The sequence below is a fragment of the Dermacentor andersoni genome, chromosome 3 (genome assembly GCF_023375885.2).
Source record: "Dermacentor andersoni chromosome 3, qqDerAnde1_hic_scaffold, whole genome shotgun sequence".
NCBI lineage: Eukaryota > Metazoa > Arthropoda > Arachnida > Ixodida > Ixodidae > Dermacentor > Dermacentor andersoni.
This window is the reverse complement of record NC_092816.1, coordinates 2,896,467-2,918,990: the sequence shown is the minus strand read 5'-3', so window position 1 is coordinate 2,918,990 and position 22,524 is coordinate 2,896,467. Positions and strand designations below refer to the sequence as shown.

The window sequence follows — 22,524 nt, the reverse complement described above, 5'->3', positions numbered from 1 at the left end:
GCGATCAAAATCCATGTTAGCCCTATGCTTCGTTTCAAACATAGATCTCGAACGAAGCAAAACTGTTACAACTATCGCCCGATGCCCCATGAGGTCTGTGTTGTGCAGCCAGATGTGGGATTCTCACCCGTGCTCTTGGGACATTCAGCGTATCATCAGTAACAACAACCTAATGTTTATCGTATCTCCTGAACTGTAGGTGAGGTGACCAAGTTTAAACGACCTGCCATGGTTGCTTAGTGCCTATGGTGTTGGGCTGGTAAGCAAGAGGTCATGGGATGGAATCCCGACCACGGCGGCCGCATTTCGATGGGGGCGAAATGCGAAAACGCCTGTGTACTTCGATTTAGATGCACGTTAAAGAACCCCAGGTGGTCCAAATTTCCGCAGTCGCCCACTAGGCATGCCTCATAATCAGATTGCGGTTTTGGCATGTAAAATCTAAGTTTAAACCTGGAAGCGTTCATTAAAGGAGCAGCGACATCCCACAAAAAATAAAAACGGTGATTGCTCTAAAACTGCAGTAAACAAAGCACAATTGCTTATCTTCTCCGTTGAACAGCTGTACCCACTGCCGCCGTCACTCTTGCTCTCGAAGCAGCACCGGAAACTAAGTGTGTGCCTGGCGAGTTTTTGTATGTGTTAAAGCACTCAACTATGCAACAGTTGCTTCAATACATCGCTGAAGGCTGACAGAAGCGTTAAATGATGATCAAGAATGCAAACAGAACAGCACGCGCATAGGCGCTGACGGGAACAGTGCTCGCCTGAGCCCGCTTACGCTTCGCAGCCTTAGTGACAGGCGGTGTTTTCGGCATTTTGTGCATCGCGTTTAGTCTGAAGGTAGCTCGATGGTCTGGGATGACATTGGTGTTGTCTTCATGGTTCAGGTTTGTTTCATGGCTTTGCAGGGGAGTCTAGTACATCAGCGCAAAAGCACCTCCACCAGATGCCATGTTGTAGTGACATTGAAGAACACAGTAGCAAAGCTGTGAATAACTTAATTCTTTATTGGGTGAACAAAAGCAACTGACACTCGAAGCACAACGATAGTGGTGAGCACAGTGGGCAATCGTCGAAATCTGATCAGCAGGTCAAGTGCGTCTGCTTTTATACATAAGTTGTCGAAGGTTCTAGCGTAGTTGCTGGTACTCGCGTGTCTTACAGAAAGTACTACACAATTCGCATTGCACATAAAATCACATTACACAATGTTTGGTGGCAACAGACAACGGATAGAACCATCGAGAACATTCGAGAAAATTCGGATACATGCAGGCGTGTCCTGTGCTGCGCGATAACATTTAACATTTGTTAGCCAGGGAAAAGCAGTCTCCTGAGAAAGTACACGTGTCAGTATGGCAGAAAATGGATAATCAACGGCAAAAGCTCGGCATACGCTGATGTGACGTCAGGAGTCCCACAGGGCTCAGTCCTAAGGCCACTTTTGTTTTTACTTTATATAAATGATATGTCTGTTGGTATTTCTTCATGTATACGGTTGTTTGCCGACGATTGTGTTGTTTATAGGAAAATTAAGAGTGAACAAGATGCTGCCATGTTACAATCTGACTTAGAATGTATCAATACTTGGTGTTCCACATGGAAGATGAATTTGAATTTAAAAAAGTGTGTTCATGTATGTTTTACAAGAAAGAAGAAAAGAATTGTAAATCTTCACCAGATAAATAATACCCTGATAAAAAACGAACCTATATACAAGTATCTAGGTGTGACGCTATCATCCGACTGCTCATGGTCTGCTCATGTGGATGACGTCATTGTAAAAGCTTGTAGGGCACTCAATTTTATTCAGAGGGACTTGAAATGTTCACAGCCAAACCTAAAGAAAACTGCTTACCTAACATGTGTTAGACCAATTTTGGAATACGCCTGTGCTGTCTGGGACCCCACGCAAAAAAACTTGATTGATAAGCTGGAAAGAATTCAAAACCGAGCTGCTAGGTTCGTCTTGGGGCGGTATGGACGTAGAGAAAGTTGTACTGAAATGAAACTTGAATTGAATTGGGAACTGCTTTCCTCTCGGCAGAAAAAGTTGAGACTGAAGTTTTTATACCTCATATTTAATAATAAGACTGGAATTAGCAGTAAAAGCTACTTGAAAGAACCAAATTATATTTCTAGGCGTAATGACCATTCACTTAAAATTCGCAAATACCGTGCCAGGACGTACTTGTTTGCGGATTCCTTTTTGGTCAAAACTATTGTGGAGTGGAATCAGCTGTGTGAAGAGCAAGTGTGCTGTACGAATGAAGATTTGTTTTTTTCCCTCCTGTAACCCCCCTGCTATAACGCCTTCGGGCAATGCGGGATAATTCTTGAATAAAGAATAAAAAGAAAGAAACACAGCAATGTCATCATTGTGCTTCTGCAGAAGGCAGATATTTAGGTGCAGTAGCGATATTGCAGACAATGTTTCTAGAAATAATTTTGTTCTTTGCCGATATGAGTAGGTAGCCATGTCAATTTAAAGTCTGTTTTAAACAAAGGAACAGAGGCAGATATAGCAAAAGATGCTGAGTTTTTATGCTCACATAATTCAAAACGTGCAACTGTCATCAGTCATGCGCACTTTGATTGTGCAATTGTCTGTCCAGAAGTGCTTCCACTGGTATTCTTTGTTGAGCATAAGCATTTGTGCAAAGAGGTGCTTTCACTCGGGCGTGAAGTGATCATTCACATGGACAGGCTTGGGGCCTGTGCTCTGTGAAAACCTTAAGTCTGTGGGTGGTAGAGAGCCATGCCTTTCTTGCTGGTGGGACCATTCTATGAATAGTTAGAAAAGTGTTTCAGGGCCCCTTCAAGAGAGTCTTTTGATGCAGCTTGGGAGCACCATCAAGTTTAATAGAAAATAAATTAATGTTGTTTTGCTCTAATACTTAGGCTATGCAAATGGACATGAAACGATTTGACCCATCTATCCTTACCCCATAGCTGAAACGGAAATTATGATTTTTTGCGGAGCTGGGAGTTGAGGTTTGACACTTGGGGCACTATCCTAGGAGCTCTTCCCGTGGAGAGGACAAGGGTTACCCACATCTTCAGATGCACAATGTTTGATGTACTACTATGCAGTGTCAGGGGACCCACCGCGGCCTGTACTCTCCTCCCAGCAGCACGTCGACATGGCTGGTTATATGGCGGCCCGGGGTGACTTTGTTCATGAGTTCGACAACTTTGCAGAAATGGATGTGGCTGAGCTGGATTTCAGCCAGTGTGAAGATGACCTAGATAAAGGTGAGAGCAGAGCTACCATGCTGTTTGATGTCTTGTGTTCTCATGTTGTACAGGTTACCTGCTTATAAAGCTGTGGCCAACACCCATTGCAAGCTGCTATGGTGAACACGGTTTCCTTTGCAGCTCCCAGGTGGCTGATGACTTTTCTTTTTCATGATACTTACTCCTCCGACTCAACTGATTTGCCATATAACTACAGAGCAACCATGAAAAGTGGAACTGTGCGAATATTTGAGTTCCAGTTGAATGCTGAATGGTTGAATGTACTTCTATTTCAATTTCAAATAAATACAGTGGAACCTCGTGGATATGTTCCCGTTACATACGTCATCCTGGCACCAGCGTTCACAACCGAGAACACAAAAAATTACCTGATAGAGTTAAGCTCATTTTTTACCAGTAGATAAGTTCCTGGAAAATGTGATTTTTCGGCACTAGCATTCATTATGTCACCAAATTGCAATCGTATGATACGTTTTCCGGCCACTAGATCCCATGTAAACAAGAAAATGTATGAGGTGCGCTCAATCAAGAACGTATATAACTGTCTGCCACGGCAGCTTCACTGCAATACTTGCTCGCCTGTCTCATATGAAAACGCCGGCGCACACTCAACGAATCTTATTCGTCGGCGTCCCTATCGCGTATCGCATGCTGAACGTGGAGTCATCCAATCGGAAGTGGACAAAATGCTCTGCAAAGGGGTCATCGAGCCATCAGCGAGCCCTTGGGCTTTGCCTGTCGTCCTTGTGAAAAAGAAAGATGGTACCTGGCGTTCTTGCGTTGATTATCGCCACTTAAACAAGGTCATGTAAAAAGACGTCTACCCACTACCATGCATCGATGACGCCTTGGACTGCTTGCATGGAGCTAAATACTTTTCGTCCATCAACCTTCGATTTGGCTACTGGCAGATTTCAGTTCAAGAAAAGTTCAAGACTGCAAGAAGACGGCCTTCATCATGCCTGATGGCTTATACCAGTTGAAAGTCATGCCCTTTGGCCTATGCAATGTTCCTGTGACAGTTGAATGTATGATGGACTCTCTTCTGCTGGGCTACAAATGGATCACCTGTCTTTGTTACCTTGACGACGTTATTGTTTTTTCTCCCACATTCGGCAGCCACCTTACCCGACTCGCTGCAATTCTTGCAGTCTTCCGAAAAGCCGGCCTTCAGCTGAATTCCATGAAGTATCAATTCGGGTGCCGTCAGATCACCGTGTTGGGACACCTCGTTGACATATCCAGTGTGCAACCAGATCCGGAAAAAGTTTGCGCCATATGCAGTTTCCCTGTGCCACGTTGTACCTCTGATGTGCGCTGCTTCGTTGGCCTTTCTTACTTTCGCTGTTTGGTCAAAAACTTCGCCGACGTTGCTTGGGCCTTGACAGATCTTCTAAAGAAGAACACGCCATTCTCCTGGGGCCCAGAGCAGGCTCACGCGTTCGCTGCTCTCATTGGGTTTCTGACCACCCCTCCCATACTTGCCCACTTTGATCCTTCTGCACCGACCGAAGTCCACACTGACGCAAGCGGTCATGGCATCGGCACTATTCTCGCCCAACAGCAGAATGGTACTGAGTGCGTGATATCTAAGCCAGCTGCCTGCTGTCACCTGCTGAGAGAAATTACTCCGTGACCGAGCGGGAGCGCTTGGCTTTGTTTGGGCTGTCGCGAAGTTCCGGCCATATTTGTACGGCCACACGTTTTCGGTTGTCACAGACCACCACGCACTCTGCTGGCTGTCTTCCCTACGGGACTCAACTGGACGGCTTGGTCGCTGGGCTTTGCGGCTCCAGGAATTTTCATTTAGTGTCCACTACAAGACTGGACGCCTCCACAAGGACGCTGACTGCCTCTCGCGTCACACCGTGGATCCTCCCGATCCTGTTGTGCATGATCCGGTGACATGCGTGATGGTTTTGACTGACATGACCGACTTGCGTGCTGAACAACAACGCGACGCATTCTTACAGTCAATCATTGCCAGAGTGCAATCTGGCAGCACCGACGGCACGTGCCGCATGTTTGTGCTGCATGATGGCATCCTCTACCGCTGCAATATCAACCCTGATGGCCCTGAGTTGTTGCTTGTCCTTCCTCGTCATCTGCGACACGTCGTTCTCGAACAACTTCACGATGTACCGACGGCGGGACACCTTGGAGTTTCGCGTACATATGACCGCGTATGATGCCGGTTCTTCTGGCTGGGTCTCTACCGCTCTGTGCGTCATTATGTCGCAACTTGCGAATTGTGTCAGTGCCAGAAGAAACCTCCCCTGGCACCTGTCGGACGACTCCATCCCATTGAAGTTCCCTCTGAACCTTTCTTTCGCATAGGCCTTGACCTGCTTGGCCCTTTTCCTACAGCGACTAGAGGGAACAAGTGGATTGCCGTAGCTACTGATTATGCGACGCGCTATGTGATAACAAAGGCATTGTCGACTAGTTCCGCAACCGACGTCGCCGATTTTCCCCTTCACAACGTCATTCTCCAGCACGATGCACCTCGACAGTTACTTAGAGACTGTGGCCGCTCGTTCTCGTCTCGAGTTGTGGGCGACCTCCTTCACTCTGAGCACAAGCTGCCCACCGCCTACCACCCGCAAACGAACGGTTTTACGGAACATCTCAACCGAACAATCACAAAGAGGCTGTCTCCAACGGTCACCGCGACTGGGACGCCACGCTGGTTACGTGACGTTCACGTATAACTCGTCCCGACATGACACTGCAGGATATTCACCCTTTTATCTCTTGTATGGTCGCGACCCAACACTGCCGTTTGACACCATCCTCCCTTCCGTGCCACGTGTTGCAACTGAGTACGCTCGTAAAGTCATTGATCGTGCTTGCATGGCACGTCAAATTGCCCAATCTTGTTTAGCAGCCTCACAGCATATACAGAAAGAGCGCTCCGACCGCTACCATCGCAGTGTTAAGTTCGCACCAGGTGCTTGGGTGCTCCTCTGGTCACCATGTCGTCAGGTTGGCCTCTCCCAGAAACTTCTCTCTCACTACACAGGGCCTTATGAAGTACTACGCCAAGTTAATGATGTCAATTACGCGATTTTGCCTCAACACTTTGATGCATCCTCAAGTCAGACGCCTGTTGACGTCGTGCACGTTTCGCGGCTGAAGCCATACTTCGCTCGCAATTCTTCGCCTGCCATGCGCCGAGACGGCGCTTCGCCACCCGGGGGTCCTGTTACGGAAGGATGAGAGAAGAGAGAGGAAGAAGAAGATCAGAGACGCTGGCTGCTGCATGTTGTTGGTGGTCAGCCATCTTAGTTATTCTGACTCATCCTGTGCATATATTGTAAATAGAGTAGCATTCCGGTAACATGTGATGCTGTATTCATAGACTCTCACAGACGCACTTAGCAAGATGATTGCACCTGATCTTCTGGCACAAGCTGCTGACCTCCACTGTCTCTTGGAAATTTACCACAACCTTTTTTACTTTTGACAGCTGCCCTTTAGCCCAGACATTGGCAGTCACCCATTGTATTTACACCGGAAACGCCAATCCGATATGCTGCCGGCCGTAGTACTTTGTTTCATGCGCTGAACGACAAGTAATATGAGAAGTCAATAAGATGTTGACTAAAGACGTTATTGAGCCATTTTGCAGGCTGTGGGCATCCCGTTTGCCCTTGTCAAGAAGGACGGCAGTTGGCGCCTTTGTGTGGATTACCAACACCTCAACAAAATCACTTGCAAGGATGTCTACGCCTTGCCACGTATTGATGACGCCTTTGATTGCTTGCACAGAGCCAAGTACTTTTCATCAATAGACCTCCGATCAGGCTATCGGCAAATCTCGTTAGATGACATGGACGGTGAGAAAACCACCTTCGTAACAGCTGACGGCCGCTACCAATTCATGGTTATGCTGTGCAGCCTTTGTAATGTCCAGGCAACTTTCGAAACTATGATGGACTCCTTACTTCGCAGCTATACATGTTCCACATGCCTGTGTTATTTAGACAATGTCATAGTCTTTTCACCAACTTTCACGAGTCATCGAATGCTTCTCAGCAACCTTCCGTTTTAGGCGAGTTACAACAAATGATTAAGGACCAGTGGTGTAGCCAGAAATTTCTTTCGTGGAGGGGGGGGGGGGTGTATCAATGCAGCTCGGCCTCCTCCTAAGAGGAAACATTAGGTCGGATGCTCCTATCTAAATACATGTAGAAGGAGAATTCGTTTTTCTCGGCAACAACTTCACCAAATTTGATGAGGTTTGTTGCATTTAAAAGAAAAACTTAAATTCTAGTGATTGTTCGTTTCAAATTTTCGATTTAGGTCGTCAATATTTTATCGAAAAGTGGCGAAAATCAAAAATTCTCTAAAAACGAAACAATGAAATTTACAAATCTGTAAATCAACAATGAAAATTGATATCGCAATTCTGTGAATTGCACATAATAGTATATTTACAGCGGAAAAAATTGCTGTTGCACATGAATCTCAAAAAATTAAGGATTATAGGGATACGGCTTTTGCAGAACCCTTGTACATAACATAACCAATTCACATAAGATACAAATAGACATATTGAATTTGTCCACTTTGAATGGTGTAATGGATGCCGTTTACAGAACTGCGATATCTGTTCTTGATGCAGAGCTATTAGTTTGTAAACTTCTTGCTTCTATTTTTTCTAATTTTCGAATTTTTAAAAATATTTTAAACAAAGTTCAGGCCCTAAATCAAAATTCCGCTTCCAACAGACACTAGAATTTAACTTACTCTCTCAAATGCAACAAATTTCATTAAAAGCGATTCCGGTGTTATCTCAGAAAAGCGTTTCTGCTTTTTACATGTATCTGAATAGGCCGCGTCAGAGTTGGGTCCGAGCAAAAGCTTCCTGTTAAACAATTTGCCTAGGGATCACATACATGATTAATAACTGCATTGCCATTGCCAAAGATGCTGCAAACGAATTCTTGAACGCTACGCACTGTCAATACAAGTAAAATATGTATTCTTTCATAAAGTATTACACTAGTATGTGCCAAAAATTGTGCCCAGCAGAACTGATGTCAGTGCTTCCATGTTTTTTGTCTATTTAGTAAGTAAAGAACATATCACACGAACTTTAGAACTACATCAGTTCGAAACCAGCAAAGCAGTGCATGCTGCTGATATGAAAAATGTAAAGGCCATGAAATGAACAAGTTGATGACAAATATGTTAATGAAACTTTGTCATTCAAGGTCCTTGTTTACATTCTTGTACATATGCAACGGCCAGTGAAAAATCTCAATGACACTGTCATTTGTTCCAATGTATTACGCAGGAGCAGCTGTCACCGGTCGTGTATCGTGAGTAATTGCACCGAAATTATAGTCGCAACAGAGAGCATGTATAAAAAGCAGGAGTTCTGCAGAATATACGAGGGTGAGTCAAATGAAAGTGAGCCAATGCGAATACATGACAAACAGGGTACTTTATTTAAAAGTAGCCTCCATGAGCATTTAGACATTTGTCCCATTGACTAACTAGTCGCGTTATTCCCGTCTCATAAAGCTCCTTGGGTTGTTGCTTCAAAACGTCTGCAACTGACTTTCACGTCATTGTCCGAGACGAATCTGGTTCCCTGGAGCTGTTTTTTAGGTTGCCTCAAAATGTGGAAGTCTCAAGGCGACAGGTCTGAGCTGTATGGTGGATGTTGCAGTGTTTCCCGCTTGAACTTTGCCAGTTTTGTATTAACCACATCAGCGACGTGGGGACGGGCATTGTCGTGGAACAAGAGGACCCCATTCGTCAATTTTTCACATAGTTTGTTCTTGATTGTGACACGCAGCCAATCCGGCGTTTCACAATATCGGAAACAATTGATAGTCTCTCAAGATTTAGCAAATTCTATCAGTAATAGCGCCTGACGATCGAAAAATAAAAGTCAACAACACCTTTCCGGCAGAAATGACGGCCTTTGCATTCTTTGGGGGAGGTGAATTCGAATGTTTCCATGTAAGCTTTGCCGTCGTGTTTCAGGCTTGTAGTAGTGGCATGATGGTTCGTCTCCGATCACAATTGCAGAGAAGAAATCGTCACTCTTTTGTGATACCGGTTCAGATGAGGAAAGGCAGCGCCGAACTTCTCCATATTCTGGTGGTGGTTCAAAATCTTGGGCATCCATTGCGCACACAAGAGCCGATAACCGAGACGTTCATGAATTATGGCGTGAACGGTGACGGTGAACCGAACCGTGACTGATGTTCACACGCTCTGCCAGTTCATCGAGGCTTATCCTCTGTTCTTGTGTCATCAGCTCATCAACCTTTGCAATTTTGTTAGGGGTGATTGCACGATGGCTTTGGTCCAGTCTGGGATCGTCTTTGCAACTTTCACGTCCTTCTTTGAACCGTTTGTTCTAACGCTTCACAGTGGCCAATGAAATGCAATGTTCTATGTACATGGTAGCCATACGGTGACTAATTTCTTTTTGGGAAACACCTTCAGCTGTCAAAACCTTATGGCACCACGCTGCTCAACTTCTGGAGCGTCCATTACGTCACGCAACCATGTTCAACCCAGTGTATGAGCGCATTAATAAATATTTATCCTCACACCTGCGTGTCACTTTTGTAAATGAGAGATGCCTGTGTGCTACGCGCACGCCTTGCAGATAATGAACAGCACCATAATTGCGCAGGGTGGGTAGGCTCACTTTCATTTGATTCGCCCTCGTACATTAGAAATGCGAAGATACAATGGAATATACAAATGCGAAGATACAGCTTGATAAAGGGCAAGAAAGTGCCACTGGAAACAAAGTTCACTGCATGTATGCACAAAACCTCGCAACAAGACATCTAAACATGCATATAAATCTCCAATAAACCTAGGTATCTAAAAAAAAAATTGACGGTATATAATGGGTCAAACAAGGCAAATAAACATGTTGAGCAATCACAGATTCACAGAATCCTAGATCCCCCCTCCATTCCATCCACTCCCCCCCCCCGATGTATCGCACGTGACAGAAAGCAGCACGCTTGTTCCTCACTTTTCTCCCTTGGGCACTGAGCCACCATCGTCGGCTCACCCATTCCCCCCCACCCCCCACACGCTTTCACTCGCACATACAGCATGCGAAGCGCGGTCACGATGTTATCGCCCTTGGACTTTATGCAGAACATGACTGCGACGGCAGGAATGCGCCTAGAGTGTCCATATAATTGCTATCGCAATATTATAATAAGAGTATCCGGCAGCTGAAGCGTCCCATGGCCCATTACTTTCTGCAAAAAAAATAAAATAGAACTTTCACCATGCGACAATTCGCTGCGCCGCAACGTTTCTTTTTTTTTCCTTTTGTGGGGCGGGGGCACCGTAATAAAAAAAAAAAAAAAACACAAAGGAAAGTATGTTGGTCACAATCGAATGCCTACTTTGGGCAACTAATGTGGCTATTAAAGGAATATCGAAGAAAACACGAGACGCTTGGTCCACCAAGAACCATGCACATGCTGCTCGGTATCCTGCACCGGCGAGACAAGACTTTCTGGAGAGGTTGCGCTCAAGCGAACGCGGTGCAATCCGTCGAGTCACCACAGTGATGGCGGCCAGCAACCATTGTTTATTTTTCTCATGTGCTAGCTAGAAAGCGTCCAAAACTCTGCCAGGCGAAAATGCATTTGGCCAGAGAAAACCGAACGCGCACCAAAGTGCGCCGCGCGGTGGACGGGGCAACTCGAGAAAAACGCATGCGCTCTGGCTGGCTCTGGCAGCCCGCGGGTAGGGGAGCGAAAACAAAAAAATTGAAGAGACTCAATGTGTCCTTGCGATTAAAAGCCAAAGTAGAAAAAATAAATAAGAACGTAGTTACCTTGGCTGGCTTTAGTGTCTTCACTGGATGCTTTGGTGCAAGTGAAAAAAATCTTGATATGTTCTTATGTGGCCTGACGGCACGAATGAACCACCACAACGCTTCGGCTCATCGGGCCTCGCTGTGGGCTTTGTCAACTTGTCTGTTAGTCTGTTGATTTGGCTTGTCTTGTTGTGTGGCCCGATGTACGATTTCGGAAAAGGTAATGAACCTTTGTCGTCAAATATTTATGGGAACATTAAACTTACAAAGTTCCGCAATTGAAAATCTAAAGCACACGTTTGGAAATGTAAATGCACCTTTCACATCAGAAGTTTATGAGAACTTTATACCCATAAAGCTTCGGAATTCACATCCACGCGCTCTGTAGATTCCATGATAGAGTGTAGATTCCGCGGCCTCCGCGAGATGCCGCAGCGAGCCCGTTCGCCATCAAAACGTCCTGGAAACTTTGTGCTCGGATGGGGCTGCTTGCGTTATGTGACTCCCAGTGCATGGGCGTTGCCACGAAATCCAGCCCGAGTTCGCAATTTTTGTGGTGAAATGGCTTTTCGAGCATGAAAAACACGTTCTAGACCAAATCCAGAATGATTTCCTGTGCCAGAGGTTGGTTTGGTCGGCGGTGCATGGACAGCACGAAAAAATTTTGGGGGGGCTGAAGCCCCATAAGCCCCCCCTGGCTACTACGCCCCTGTTAAGGACCTTAACGGAGAGAGTGTCAGAGTGGCGTTGAAGATTAATACGCAGAAGACAAAGATAATGATGAATAACCAGGCAAGGGAACAAGAGTTTAGGATTGCAAGTCAGCCTCTAGAGTCTGTGAAAGAGTACATTTATCGAGGCCAATTAATCACAGGAAACGGTGATCATGAGAAGGAAATTCATAGAAGAATAAAAATGGGTTGGATTGCGTACGGCAGATGTCAGGTCCTGAATGGAAGCTTAGCATTATCATTCAAAAGGAAGGTGTGCAATCAGTGCGTTTTACTGGTGCTGACATATTGGGCAGAGACTTGGAGACTGACAAAGAGGCTTGAGAACAAGTTAAGGACCACGCAAAGAGTGATGGAACGAAGAATGCTAGGCATAACTTTTAGAGACAGAAAGAGAGCGGTTTGGATGAGAGAACAAACGAGTATAAACAATATTCTAATTGACATTAAGAGAAAAAAAATAGCGCTGGGCAGCTCATGCAATGTGCAGATTAGATAACCGTTGGACCAATAGGGTGACACAATAGGTACCAAAAGTAGGGAACCGCAGTAGAGGACGGCAGAAGACTAGGTCGTGTGACAAAATTAGGAAATTTGCGGTTGCTAGCTGGAATCGGTTAGTGCAGGACAGGAGTGATTGGAGATAGCAGGGAGAGGCCTTCGTCCTGCAGTGGACATAAAATAAGCTGATGATGATGATGATGATGATGAAGAATAATTTTAGTCAAATAAACACTTTCAGTTCTTCGACCAGCGCCTGTCCTGTATTCTTTCTCGTGCTTCGTTTGTGTGTGCGCTGCCCAAGAATGGAAGCCACCTCTGTTGCATGCACTAGCAGTGGCCAAAATTCTCGTGTGCCGTGAAATTGAATACCCTATTTACTCGCATAATGATCGCACGCCTAAATTTTGTCATCAAAATTCGATTGTCTTTCTTTCCTGTGTAATGATCGCACCCTGAACTTGTCGCATTGATATGTCGTGTGCCAAATCTAGCTCATGATGATCGCGCTTACCATCTGTCGAATGCTACGCGAACGACTCTTGAAGACGTACCAAGCGGTCTGCATGCACCGAACATTCTTAAGCAGATGCCCCATTTAATTCCTTTCATCACTTTCCGCACTTCCATGAAAAAAAAGAAGCTACAATCAAACTTGCCTTTGCTTCATTGTTTGTAGGCTTCATAAGGGTTTTGGTCAACAACAACATAAAGAGGGCGCCTTTCGATTCTTCTCATCTGCACTCGTGGGCACGCAACAAATCGCGAGTGGCAACGATAGTGGCCACGTTTACACTGATACGTTACAAGTGCAGCCCATTCATACGCCGACGCTTGTAACGCAGCTAAAATATTCACCCAAACTTGGTGAAGACGTGCCGTATTAGGATAGCAGTGAGGACAAATGCCGCAGTTTCCGCAGCATGCCTGCCATGCCTTTCTGTCACTGGCAGCTAAGCGTGCCCATCTCTGTTTCTGTCCCCTCAAAGTGGTCATGGCTATGTTATTGTCGCAGACTTGCCGATATTAACAATACTATTCCTTACTGATACGGAAGAAACTGTTTCAATGTGCATAATGTACTCACAAAAAGAAAAATAAACGCATTCGGCGCGTTTGGCTTGCTCCGCCGGCCACCATTTTTGTTTTGGTGTCCCGCACTGACAGCGGCAGCCTCCTGCTTGTCATCCCACAGCAAATGCGGGATGAAAAAAGAAAATGTTTCTTTTCGTGGCAAATTTAACCAGCGTAATGACCGCACCCCTGAATTTGAGTCAATTTTTTTAACAAAGAAAGTGCGATCATTATGCGAGTAAATACGGTAGGTGCACGATGCATTGAACATGACCGGAGTTCATTCCTGCATCACCACCGCACCGATCGATTGAGTTACTGGACGAGACACGCCTGCGTCTTGGTCGCGCCGGCATTGCTGAAACAGAAATGATTACTAAGACTTTCAACTTCTGTCTCTTGAGCACTGTTAAAAAATGGTGAAGCTATTTACATTGCTGCCTCTATTCTATATTGTAGGGGACGTACTAGTTAAAGTTGTGTGCGCAGGTCGTACTTGTGCTATGTGCTGATATATTTTGTTTATTTCCACGCCGTGTTGATGGAAGTCCATTGTTGCCATCAGAGACAACACGGATTTGTAGCAAACATTTTGTGGGAAACTGCAAAAAGGATTATAGCTAACATGCATCGTATGTGTCGACGATTTTTCCGGCAGCACATACAATGTCATTTCCAATTACCTGCTCAGTGTCACTAACATGGCTAAGCAGACTCTGCCCTTTCGCCGCATTGCAACCTTGAAAATAACCGTCAAGCGTGCCGATCTTCTTAAAGGCAAATAGAAGCGTGTACATCGTCCTTCAAATACAACGTCCACGCACACACACGTAGGCACACACCGCACGCAGTATGAAACGTTTAGAAACACGCTCAGTGCAAGTGGCAATCAAGGCGGTGTGAACGAGATGGGAGAAGCGTACACCCGCTAGTTGAATTTTGCCCTGCATGTGGCGCTCTCACGCCGGCACAGCAGCGCCGCTCAGCGGTGCCATTCTAGTCTATGGCGCCGCTTGTCATGAGGTGCACGTGCTGTGTTGAAAACGAAAAGCAAAGAGGACAACGATGACGACAAAGGCGTGAGCATGATCATGCGATGGCACCAGAAAAAGGTGAAAAAGAAAAAAAATAAGGAAAACCTCCGGAAAGCCTCATGGTGCAAGCGTGGAATGGGGGAGGGGGCTTTGGTGATACAGGAATCAGAGCGAAGAAGTCCTACGGTGGAAGAAGCAGCCCTTTGGCCCATGGGTCCGGGCTCCTGCCTATGCCTGGTGTTCCTGAGCCTACGGCTGAATGTCTGAAGCTGATCTTTGTCTGCGAGCTGCCCAGCGGAGCACCAACCACAGCTTCTGTGCTCGCGATCTTCCGTCCTGGCTGATGTTCCTACCCCATTGTGCCATGTCATCTCGCCTCCCGACTCTAGCTGGGGTACCTCAGCAGCAGCCCACTCGTCATCTGCACCATTACAGCCGTGACCTTATCCAATGCCCCACACCGAACAATAGGGTGATGAATTTTAATCATTTGATTCTGTAGTCTGCAGACTGTTTAGAGACTCCATACTTTAAGTGATCCATATTAACCTTTGTCAGCAGTTATATGTTGTCAAATTCATGTAAAGCATTGTTTGTGTGTGTGCGACAGAGAGCCTATGCTTTGTATTTCCTAAATCGTGCTGTATTGACCACATTAAAGAACCTAGTATGGTGAAAAGATCTACACCATGACACCGCTTCTACTGGCCAAGCCTGTACCGCTCTGTGCACCGCTACTTGCAGCCTGTGTGCTCTGTGAGCACCACAGAAAAAACGTACAGTGCTGCCTGCTGGACGCCATCACTCATCAATGCGACCTCAGCACCATTATTTTGCGTCGGCCTCGATCTTCTCGGTCGTTTTCCAACGTTCAACTCTGGCAATAAGTGGGTCGTTATCGCGACTGATTAGACTCGGTACAGGATCATGCGAGCTTTGCTCACAAGCTGTGCAACTGAGGTGGCAGATTTCCTTTTACATGAGGTCGTCCTCCACCACGGTGCACCCCTGCAGCTCCTCACTGATCGCGGCCGCACCTTCTTGTCCTGAGTAGTTGAAGACCTACTTCGCTCCTGTTCTGCAAAGCACAAGCTTTCTACCACCTACCATCCGCAGACAAACAGACTAACAGAGCGGCTAAATTGCACATTGACAGAAATGCTGTCTATGTACATTTCTGGCGACCACAGTGATTGGGACAGCATGTTACCCTTTCTGACCTTCGCCTATAATTCGTCCGGTCACGAGACTGCTGGCTTTTCACCCTTTTACTTTCTGTTCGGCCGCCACCTTTCTTTGCCCTTCGACACACTGCTTCCTTCCTCAGCAAGCACTCCCGCTGAATATGCTGGAGACATCTTCGGCCGGGCTCACACGGCACGCCAGATTTCCGGCTCCTGGCTCACTGAGCCTCAGGCCGCGCAGAAGGTCCGGTATGACAGCCGACATCAGGACGTTCGATTTCCTCCTGGCTCCATTGTCCGCCTGTGGACACCACGTTGCCATGTTGGCTTGTCTGAAAAGCCTCGCTAAACAGGGCCCTGCATGATATTGTGTCAGCTTGGCAATGTGAGCTATGAGATTGCTCCGCTAGACTTTCGTCTCCCCATGGATGTTGTGCATGTATGTGTCCCAGCTGAAGCCTTACTTTGCAACGAGTTCACTTCCCTGTAGCTAGCGCCAAGACTTCGTCTTTACAGGTGGAGCGTTAGGTTACGGTGCAACCAAGAGTAGTGCCAGTCAGAAGAAGATGACTTGACGTGTAGAGGTGGAATCACTCTCGACAGCCATTTTGTTTATGCATCGTTGTCTCTCGTGTAAATATTGAAAATACATCTTTATATGCGACTTCTGCAACGTAACAATATCAACAGGGTTCCACTGTAATCTAATAAATAGCTATGAGCATGCACTGTCAGGATTATCACACCACGAGGTGCAAGTGCCTTTCATTTCCATGACTTGAAAAGAGTGATGCTCTTAAAGCTAAGCTTTCTTTGCTGCTTCCTTCGACTTTCCCACTGCTGCTGCATTCTGGCGCACAGCGTCGGGGGGATAGTTTAGAGCATGTGTATACATGTCAGGAGCGCGGCAAAGAGTAAAGGTGATGCCAGAAACTCGTTTGGACCTTTGCACCACATTGAGTGTGCACAATACCCTCTGGAGCTCCCTGGGTGTTACTACATTAGCTTCTTGACAGCTATAATTATCCCTGACCCCCGCAAAAGCAATGCAAAAATTGCAGCACTTACCTTTCTACTAACATGCAAGTCCAGAAGGAAGCTAGATAGAATGGTAGAGAGTAGGGGGGAGTGGAGGCACAGAATGGTAGAACCAATGCAGTCACGAAACAAGTGAAAACAGCCTTTTCACTCTTTGCTCGCAGTTTCCATACAAGGATGTTGGGGGGAGAGAGATTGGGAAAAGGTTAAGTGGAAAGGCAAGGAAACTACTATAGACATGACTGCAGTTACCGGCGAACAGTGCAAATTTAAGTTTAACGTATGGTACGGTACATTTCTGCTATTTCTGAAAAATAAGCACCATGCAGATTTGTCAAGTGGACAACTTATGCAGGGCATGCAGAAACAGAGTCGCATTAAAGCGCACCGTAGGGTCTAGGAGACGCTACAGAAGCAGTCACATGTCAAATAATCTTTTCTGTGCTCGCCACGGTAGCTTTGCAGCTATGGCATTGCTCGAGGTAGTGGGTTTGATCTTGACTGCAGCAGCTCGGCGAAATAAAAATCTCTTGTGCCCTTAGATTTAGGGACACGTTACAGAACACCACGGTGTCAAAATTAATCTGGAGTTCGCCACTACGGCGTGCCTCATAATCCGATTCTGGTTTTGGCATGTACAGCCCCATAATTCCATTGAAGTTTAATACTTCTGCCTTGATGCGATGTGCCATGTGAGGCATTGGTCAACCCTCTTGGAGATTGTGAAGTATGGTGCACAACAGCGCCTCAAGGAAACACCTCCCCCTGTGTGTTCTGTGTAGTACGCAGACGAACACCAGTGGTGCATGCAAGATAACATTTAACATCAACTCACCACTCTTGTGTTGGACTAAAAATTGAAGAAATTAAACATGCGCAATCAACATCACCACTAATTATCGTCAATCAAAGGAAACATCACAGAACGCTTCGCTTACATCGATTTCCACAGTGCGTGTGGTCCACATATTTTTAATACTCCAGACCCACCCACCTGGCTTTATGTTGCTCTCCATGCTGATTGATGACTTTTGTTGCTTGGCAATAGCTTCAATGTGGAAATAGCACGAGTGGCATCCGTCTGGTATTACACTCGCTGCACCAGTGATGCACTGTGACTGATAGTGTTGAGTAGACATTCGTAGTGCCCTGTGGTTCGCAAGAAAGTTCCGAGGTGGGAGGTTAGTGGATGCATTCTGCTATTGCAGAGCTCCAGCTGGCCATGGTGTCAATTTACCAAGACCGGTTGCGGGAGCGTGCCCGAAGAAAGTGGCTGGTGCGCAAGCATGGCCTGGTGCATCCCCAGAAGACACGCCAGAGCTGGCGCCGGTACAGCACCACTCTAGGGGAGGCCACCACCGCCCTGCTTGGTCGCTTAATGCAGCTGCTCCCGCCAAACGATTTTGAGTTCCTCTGTGAGGGGCTGCACAGTGAGTGTGACCAGTTCTTGCTTCTTTTTGTGTTGCATGATCTTTCTGGCACCACAATGTTTTGTGGCCATGCAGCATCACTGCTACAGACTCGGCATTTGTCAGTCATTGCTCCCATCACTGGAAATGATTATGCCTTGCAAGGTGCCCAGGTCAAGTACAAATATTCAGCAGCAGTGCTCCATTCAGCCAAACACAGTGCTGCTTTGACATGTTGGTTGTATGCTTCACAAGCAGTGCAAACAGCTGCTTATAGTTGAAATATTTTGAGCAGTGCATCTGATTGGATTGTCCCCACTGCCATCAGTTGTACTACTCTTCTTCCATATCTGATATTCGTTATAAGCATACACATCATATGATGTGCGGCAGGGCTGCCCCACCTTTCACCTACAGCAGAACCCGCTTGTAGCAATATTCAGGTGCCAAGAAAATTTCATTGTTCTAATGGCCTGGACAAAAAAAAAAAAAAAGAAAAGAAAGAAATGCAGGGAACAGACATGGACACTAGGGGTGTGAAAATACCAAATAATAGATTTCGGACCTAATATCGATTGAATTGAATCAAGAAAAGAATTCAGGGGTGATTTAGTGGTAAATGCAAGAGAAATGTGTCAGAAATCGTTGCACTGCATTGAAGTCCTAGATCTATGATTTAAACCATGTTTACCACATTGCAAAGTGTTGTTCAGGAGCTGACTCGACATATGTCCTGCTTCTTCGAGCAGAAAAGTGCAACTGAGGGTGGTCCGGAAGAAACCACTGTCACTTGCCCTATATGTAGTCCAAAGTTTGACGAAAACACATCAGGCGAGGGGGATACGTTATCAAATAAACTGGCAATCTCCTATGGTTCAAAAGGAAACAAAACAAAATGATGTTTCGAGACCGTTACGAGTGCATTGTTCACACAATGTCAAATAAACTGGCACTTGATTATGGTTCAAAAGGACATAAAACAAAATGACGTTTCGAGACTGCTACGGGTCCCTTGTTCACAATGAAGATCAGCGCAAGAGGTGGCGATTATTTATGTGTTAGGTGGCGCAGAGTGCCTCATCTGTGTGCTTTTCGGTGGCTAATCAGCCCGATCTTTGCACTTGCTTTCACACTTTTTGAGATACGTGCTGCCTTTGTTGCCATTCCTTCTGTCTGTGTCACATTGTTGGATCTATCAGTCCTGTCAACATGGACAAATGTAATTGTACAGACAGAGGCAGCCCTGGCCGACGTGGCGCCATTTGCGAATTGTGGCATTCGGGCGTAGTGTGTGTGACCCTACGTTGGGCCAACATTGGGAAGCGCACGCAGTGTGGCAAAAATGCTCAGAGGCCACTCCCACGGCGTGCACATTTAGCGCCGAAACAACGAACTGAGGCTCTGCAGCGCACGCGACATGCTGTACTGCGCAGGTCTCTACACCGAATGTATCGAATAACCGAAAAATCAAATAGTAGATATTCGGATGTTCGCTATTAGATTCGGTTATATTAGAGTATTCACACTCCCATAATCAAAGCATTTTGATTAGAAACAAATGCAGTCGAACCCACTTATAACATTACCTGTTTTATTAATACTTGGATGTAACATTGAAAAGCTGTGACACTGTACATTTTTGTGCATGTTTTATGATAAAATAAACTGCTTAGCAGAATGATCCCATGCCACTTTATTGGTTAAAAGAGTTAAATCTGGCTTCTGGGTGTCTGTGCCAAAAGGAAATGGAATGTGAGAACCTGGATAAGAAAAAAAAAAGCAAGCCACTGCACTCTTCACATGCCACTCATGCCTTTGCCGCATTGCCAGCCCCCTATATTCATTTCAGAGAGAAAAAAAAATATTGTTAGCTGACTTGTAGCATCACTGTCACACATCTTTGTTAACACTTGCAAAAATTGATTACTGTGCTATCAACTACAAATCATAGGGGTTTAAGATGAAGGTAAATGTTCTTGAACTTATACGTAGCCAGCTTGTGCTCCATGCTTGTTGCAGCTAAGCACAAATTACAGTTTGTACCCTTATTATTGATGCAAGCTGCTGCTATAGCACTGCACGGGCCTGATATTTTGACCCGGGCCTGGCCGGAGCCTGCTTTATGAAGCCCGAGCCCAGCTCGAGCCCATGATACCAAGCCCGAGTCTGGCCTGGGCCTGGGCATACATGACCGAGCCCAGCCCGAGCTGGGCCTGTGGTACCAAGCCCAGGCATGGCTTGGGCCCTGGCCAGGCGCGGCTTTCATTACTAAGTGTGGCGGGCCCATGCAGTGCTCTAGCTGCTGCTACTGCAGCATGTAAAACCACACATTAAACTCCATGCAGCACTGGAGGAAACGAATCGCTATCAGATGGCGCTGTAGTTGTCAACTTTAAGGAATAGATTATTGTCTAGCACTGATTTCCCGTAGGAACTTTGGTGCATGCAATTAATTATTAAAGGGAAGAAAAAGACAAAGCAGCTTGACTGGAGTGTGGCCTGGACTGTAACAGTCTTGAGCACTTGCCCTGATGCCACATGAGGCTGCACTTGGGGCTGAGCTTAGCTGGCATGCACTATGGGCAAGTAAGCTCACGATACCCACAGGACTGAGTGTTGCCTGGAATCACATAATGTGTAGATCTCAAGTGCCCTACGAACAAAGGGCACAGTAGTGCTTACAAACAAAAGGGCACTTATTGTGCCTTTTGTACAGTGCCAGCTAGATGAATTTCAATGAATGAGACAGGCTGATGAAATACACTGAGGAATGGAGGCTGTTCTCTTGAGGTAAAGATGCCAAGCGATAATGTTTGCCCCGTGCTGGACACCAATGCCTGAGTGATTTACAGTTGGAGTGTCATGAGTGACAATTGGCGAGCTGCCAGGATTTGCTTCCAGCCCTGTCACGGATTTTGGTAATTTGCTGATGCATTGAGACAGGGCATTAGCTACTGTTTGTGAGCAAAAGCTTAGCAAGGAGCAGGGCCTCAAACTTATTGAAGATGAAAGGAAGCGTGTCCGTGCTGCTCAATTAGCAGAACATGCTGCAGTTTAGAAAGCACATGAGGAGAGGAAGCAGTTTGAAGGGAAAGAGATAAAGATCTTGCAAGAAAGATTACACGCTTTGGAAATGAAAGTGTGTGAGATAAAACTGGGGAGTAGGCTCATTAGCAGAGCAGAGCAGCATGACAGGAGAAAGATGCCAGAAGAAGTTCGAAGATTAGATATCGCTACTGATGTCTTTGAAGAGAACCTTTCGACTTGGGAATCTTTGTTACAGAATGACCCAGACAAGAGGATGGCTGACACTCCAATCGAGTTTTGCATAGCAAACGAGCAGAAGGTGGAAGAGACAAGTGCTGCTTCACCTCGGAACGACGTGGTTTTTGTAATTGAAGACTGTTTAAGAGATCTCCAAGCATCAGAATTGACGAGCCATAAGGGCATCCAAGAAAGAGCTTATCAGTGCACAGTACGTCTGCTGAGAAAACACCGAAGGAAGATCTTGCACAAGATATGACAGTACCCGACCTCCACAAGAGCGATTGTTTGAAAGAGATGACCAGCATTGATGACATTGAGAACTGTGAGAGTGAGAAAGCAAAGAGTGTGCAAGAAGTTTCATATCCAGACAGACAGGTGCACAAGCGCGAAGAGTCACCATGAAGTGGACCACCTATAAGACATAGCAGCGCCCAGAGAGCTAGGTTTCACAGAGAAAGCACCTTGGGGAAAAACAAGCAATCAAGAGAAGAATAGATCAAAGCAGCAAAGGGACACCTGCAATGTAGGGAAACTGCCTTTCAAGAAGTCGCGAAGGCAGTATGGCTGGTTAGCTCTTACAGGGATCGCTGCAACTCATTGAAGAAAAGAACAAGGGTCCGTCAAGGAAGTCTTGGTACCAACACATATACACATGTCCAGACCCAAGAACTGCAGGTGCTCACAAAGCAGAAGCTTCCCGCAAAAGAATAAGCGAAGAAGGAAGAGTTATTTCAACTTTGAGTAGAAGGACAATGCCAGTAGATACCCTAATTGCCCAAGACGTGCAACGCGTGAGTGTAGGAAGAAGATTTGCAGGAGGTTGAGAGCAAGATAGCGTAATAAGACACTTGTGGTTGAGAAAATGTGGTGGTCTATGGGAAAAAAAAAATGAAGAGGGAAGTACAACAGAGCCAGTCAAAGTTGCACAGGAAATGCGTACATGTAGGAGAAGACGGATGAGCTGGCATTGCTGACATGGGCATGGACTGGGGCAGACACATCGCCAGCTGTGCTCGGGTGACGTGATTGGGTTTCATTGGGGACCTGGACCGTAGAGGGAACCTCTGAGAGTTGGCCACCCACAGCTCCAGCTCTTGAGCCCCGGCTACGGTGCTGTGGCAGTGCTCCTCGGTTCAGTCTCGTGAAGCCATCGCCTGCCACCGCCCAATCTCGCGGAGGCAACCATTTGGCCACGTCATCCACCTC

At 46.2% G+C, this 22,524-nt stretch overlaps 1 protein-coding gene across 6 annotated transcripts in view; it reads left to right on the top strand.

Moving 5' to 3' along the window:
* The window catches only part of Ada2a (Transcriptional adapter 2A), a 134,395-nt gene that overhangs the window by 65,760 nt on the left and 46,111 nt on the right, over positions 1-22,524 (top strand). For 3 of the 6 annotated variants that reach the window (XM_050169422.3, XM_072287045.1, XM_072287046.1), the window contains 2 exons: positions 3,097-3,258; positions 17,851-18,072. In XM_050169422.3, coding sequence (XP_050025379.1) covers positions 3,097-3,258; positions 17,851-18,072 — 384 coding nt within the window. The remainder of the gene's footprint in view (positions 1-3,096; positions 3,259-17,850; positions 18,073-22,524) is intronic. The other 3 variants (XM_072287043.1, XM_072287044.1, XM_055065679.2) reach the window with 2 other exon arrangements.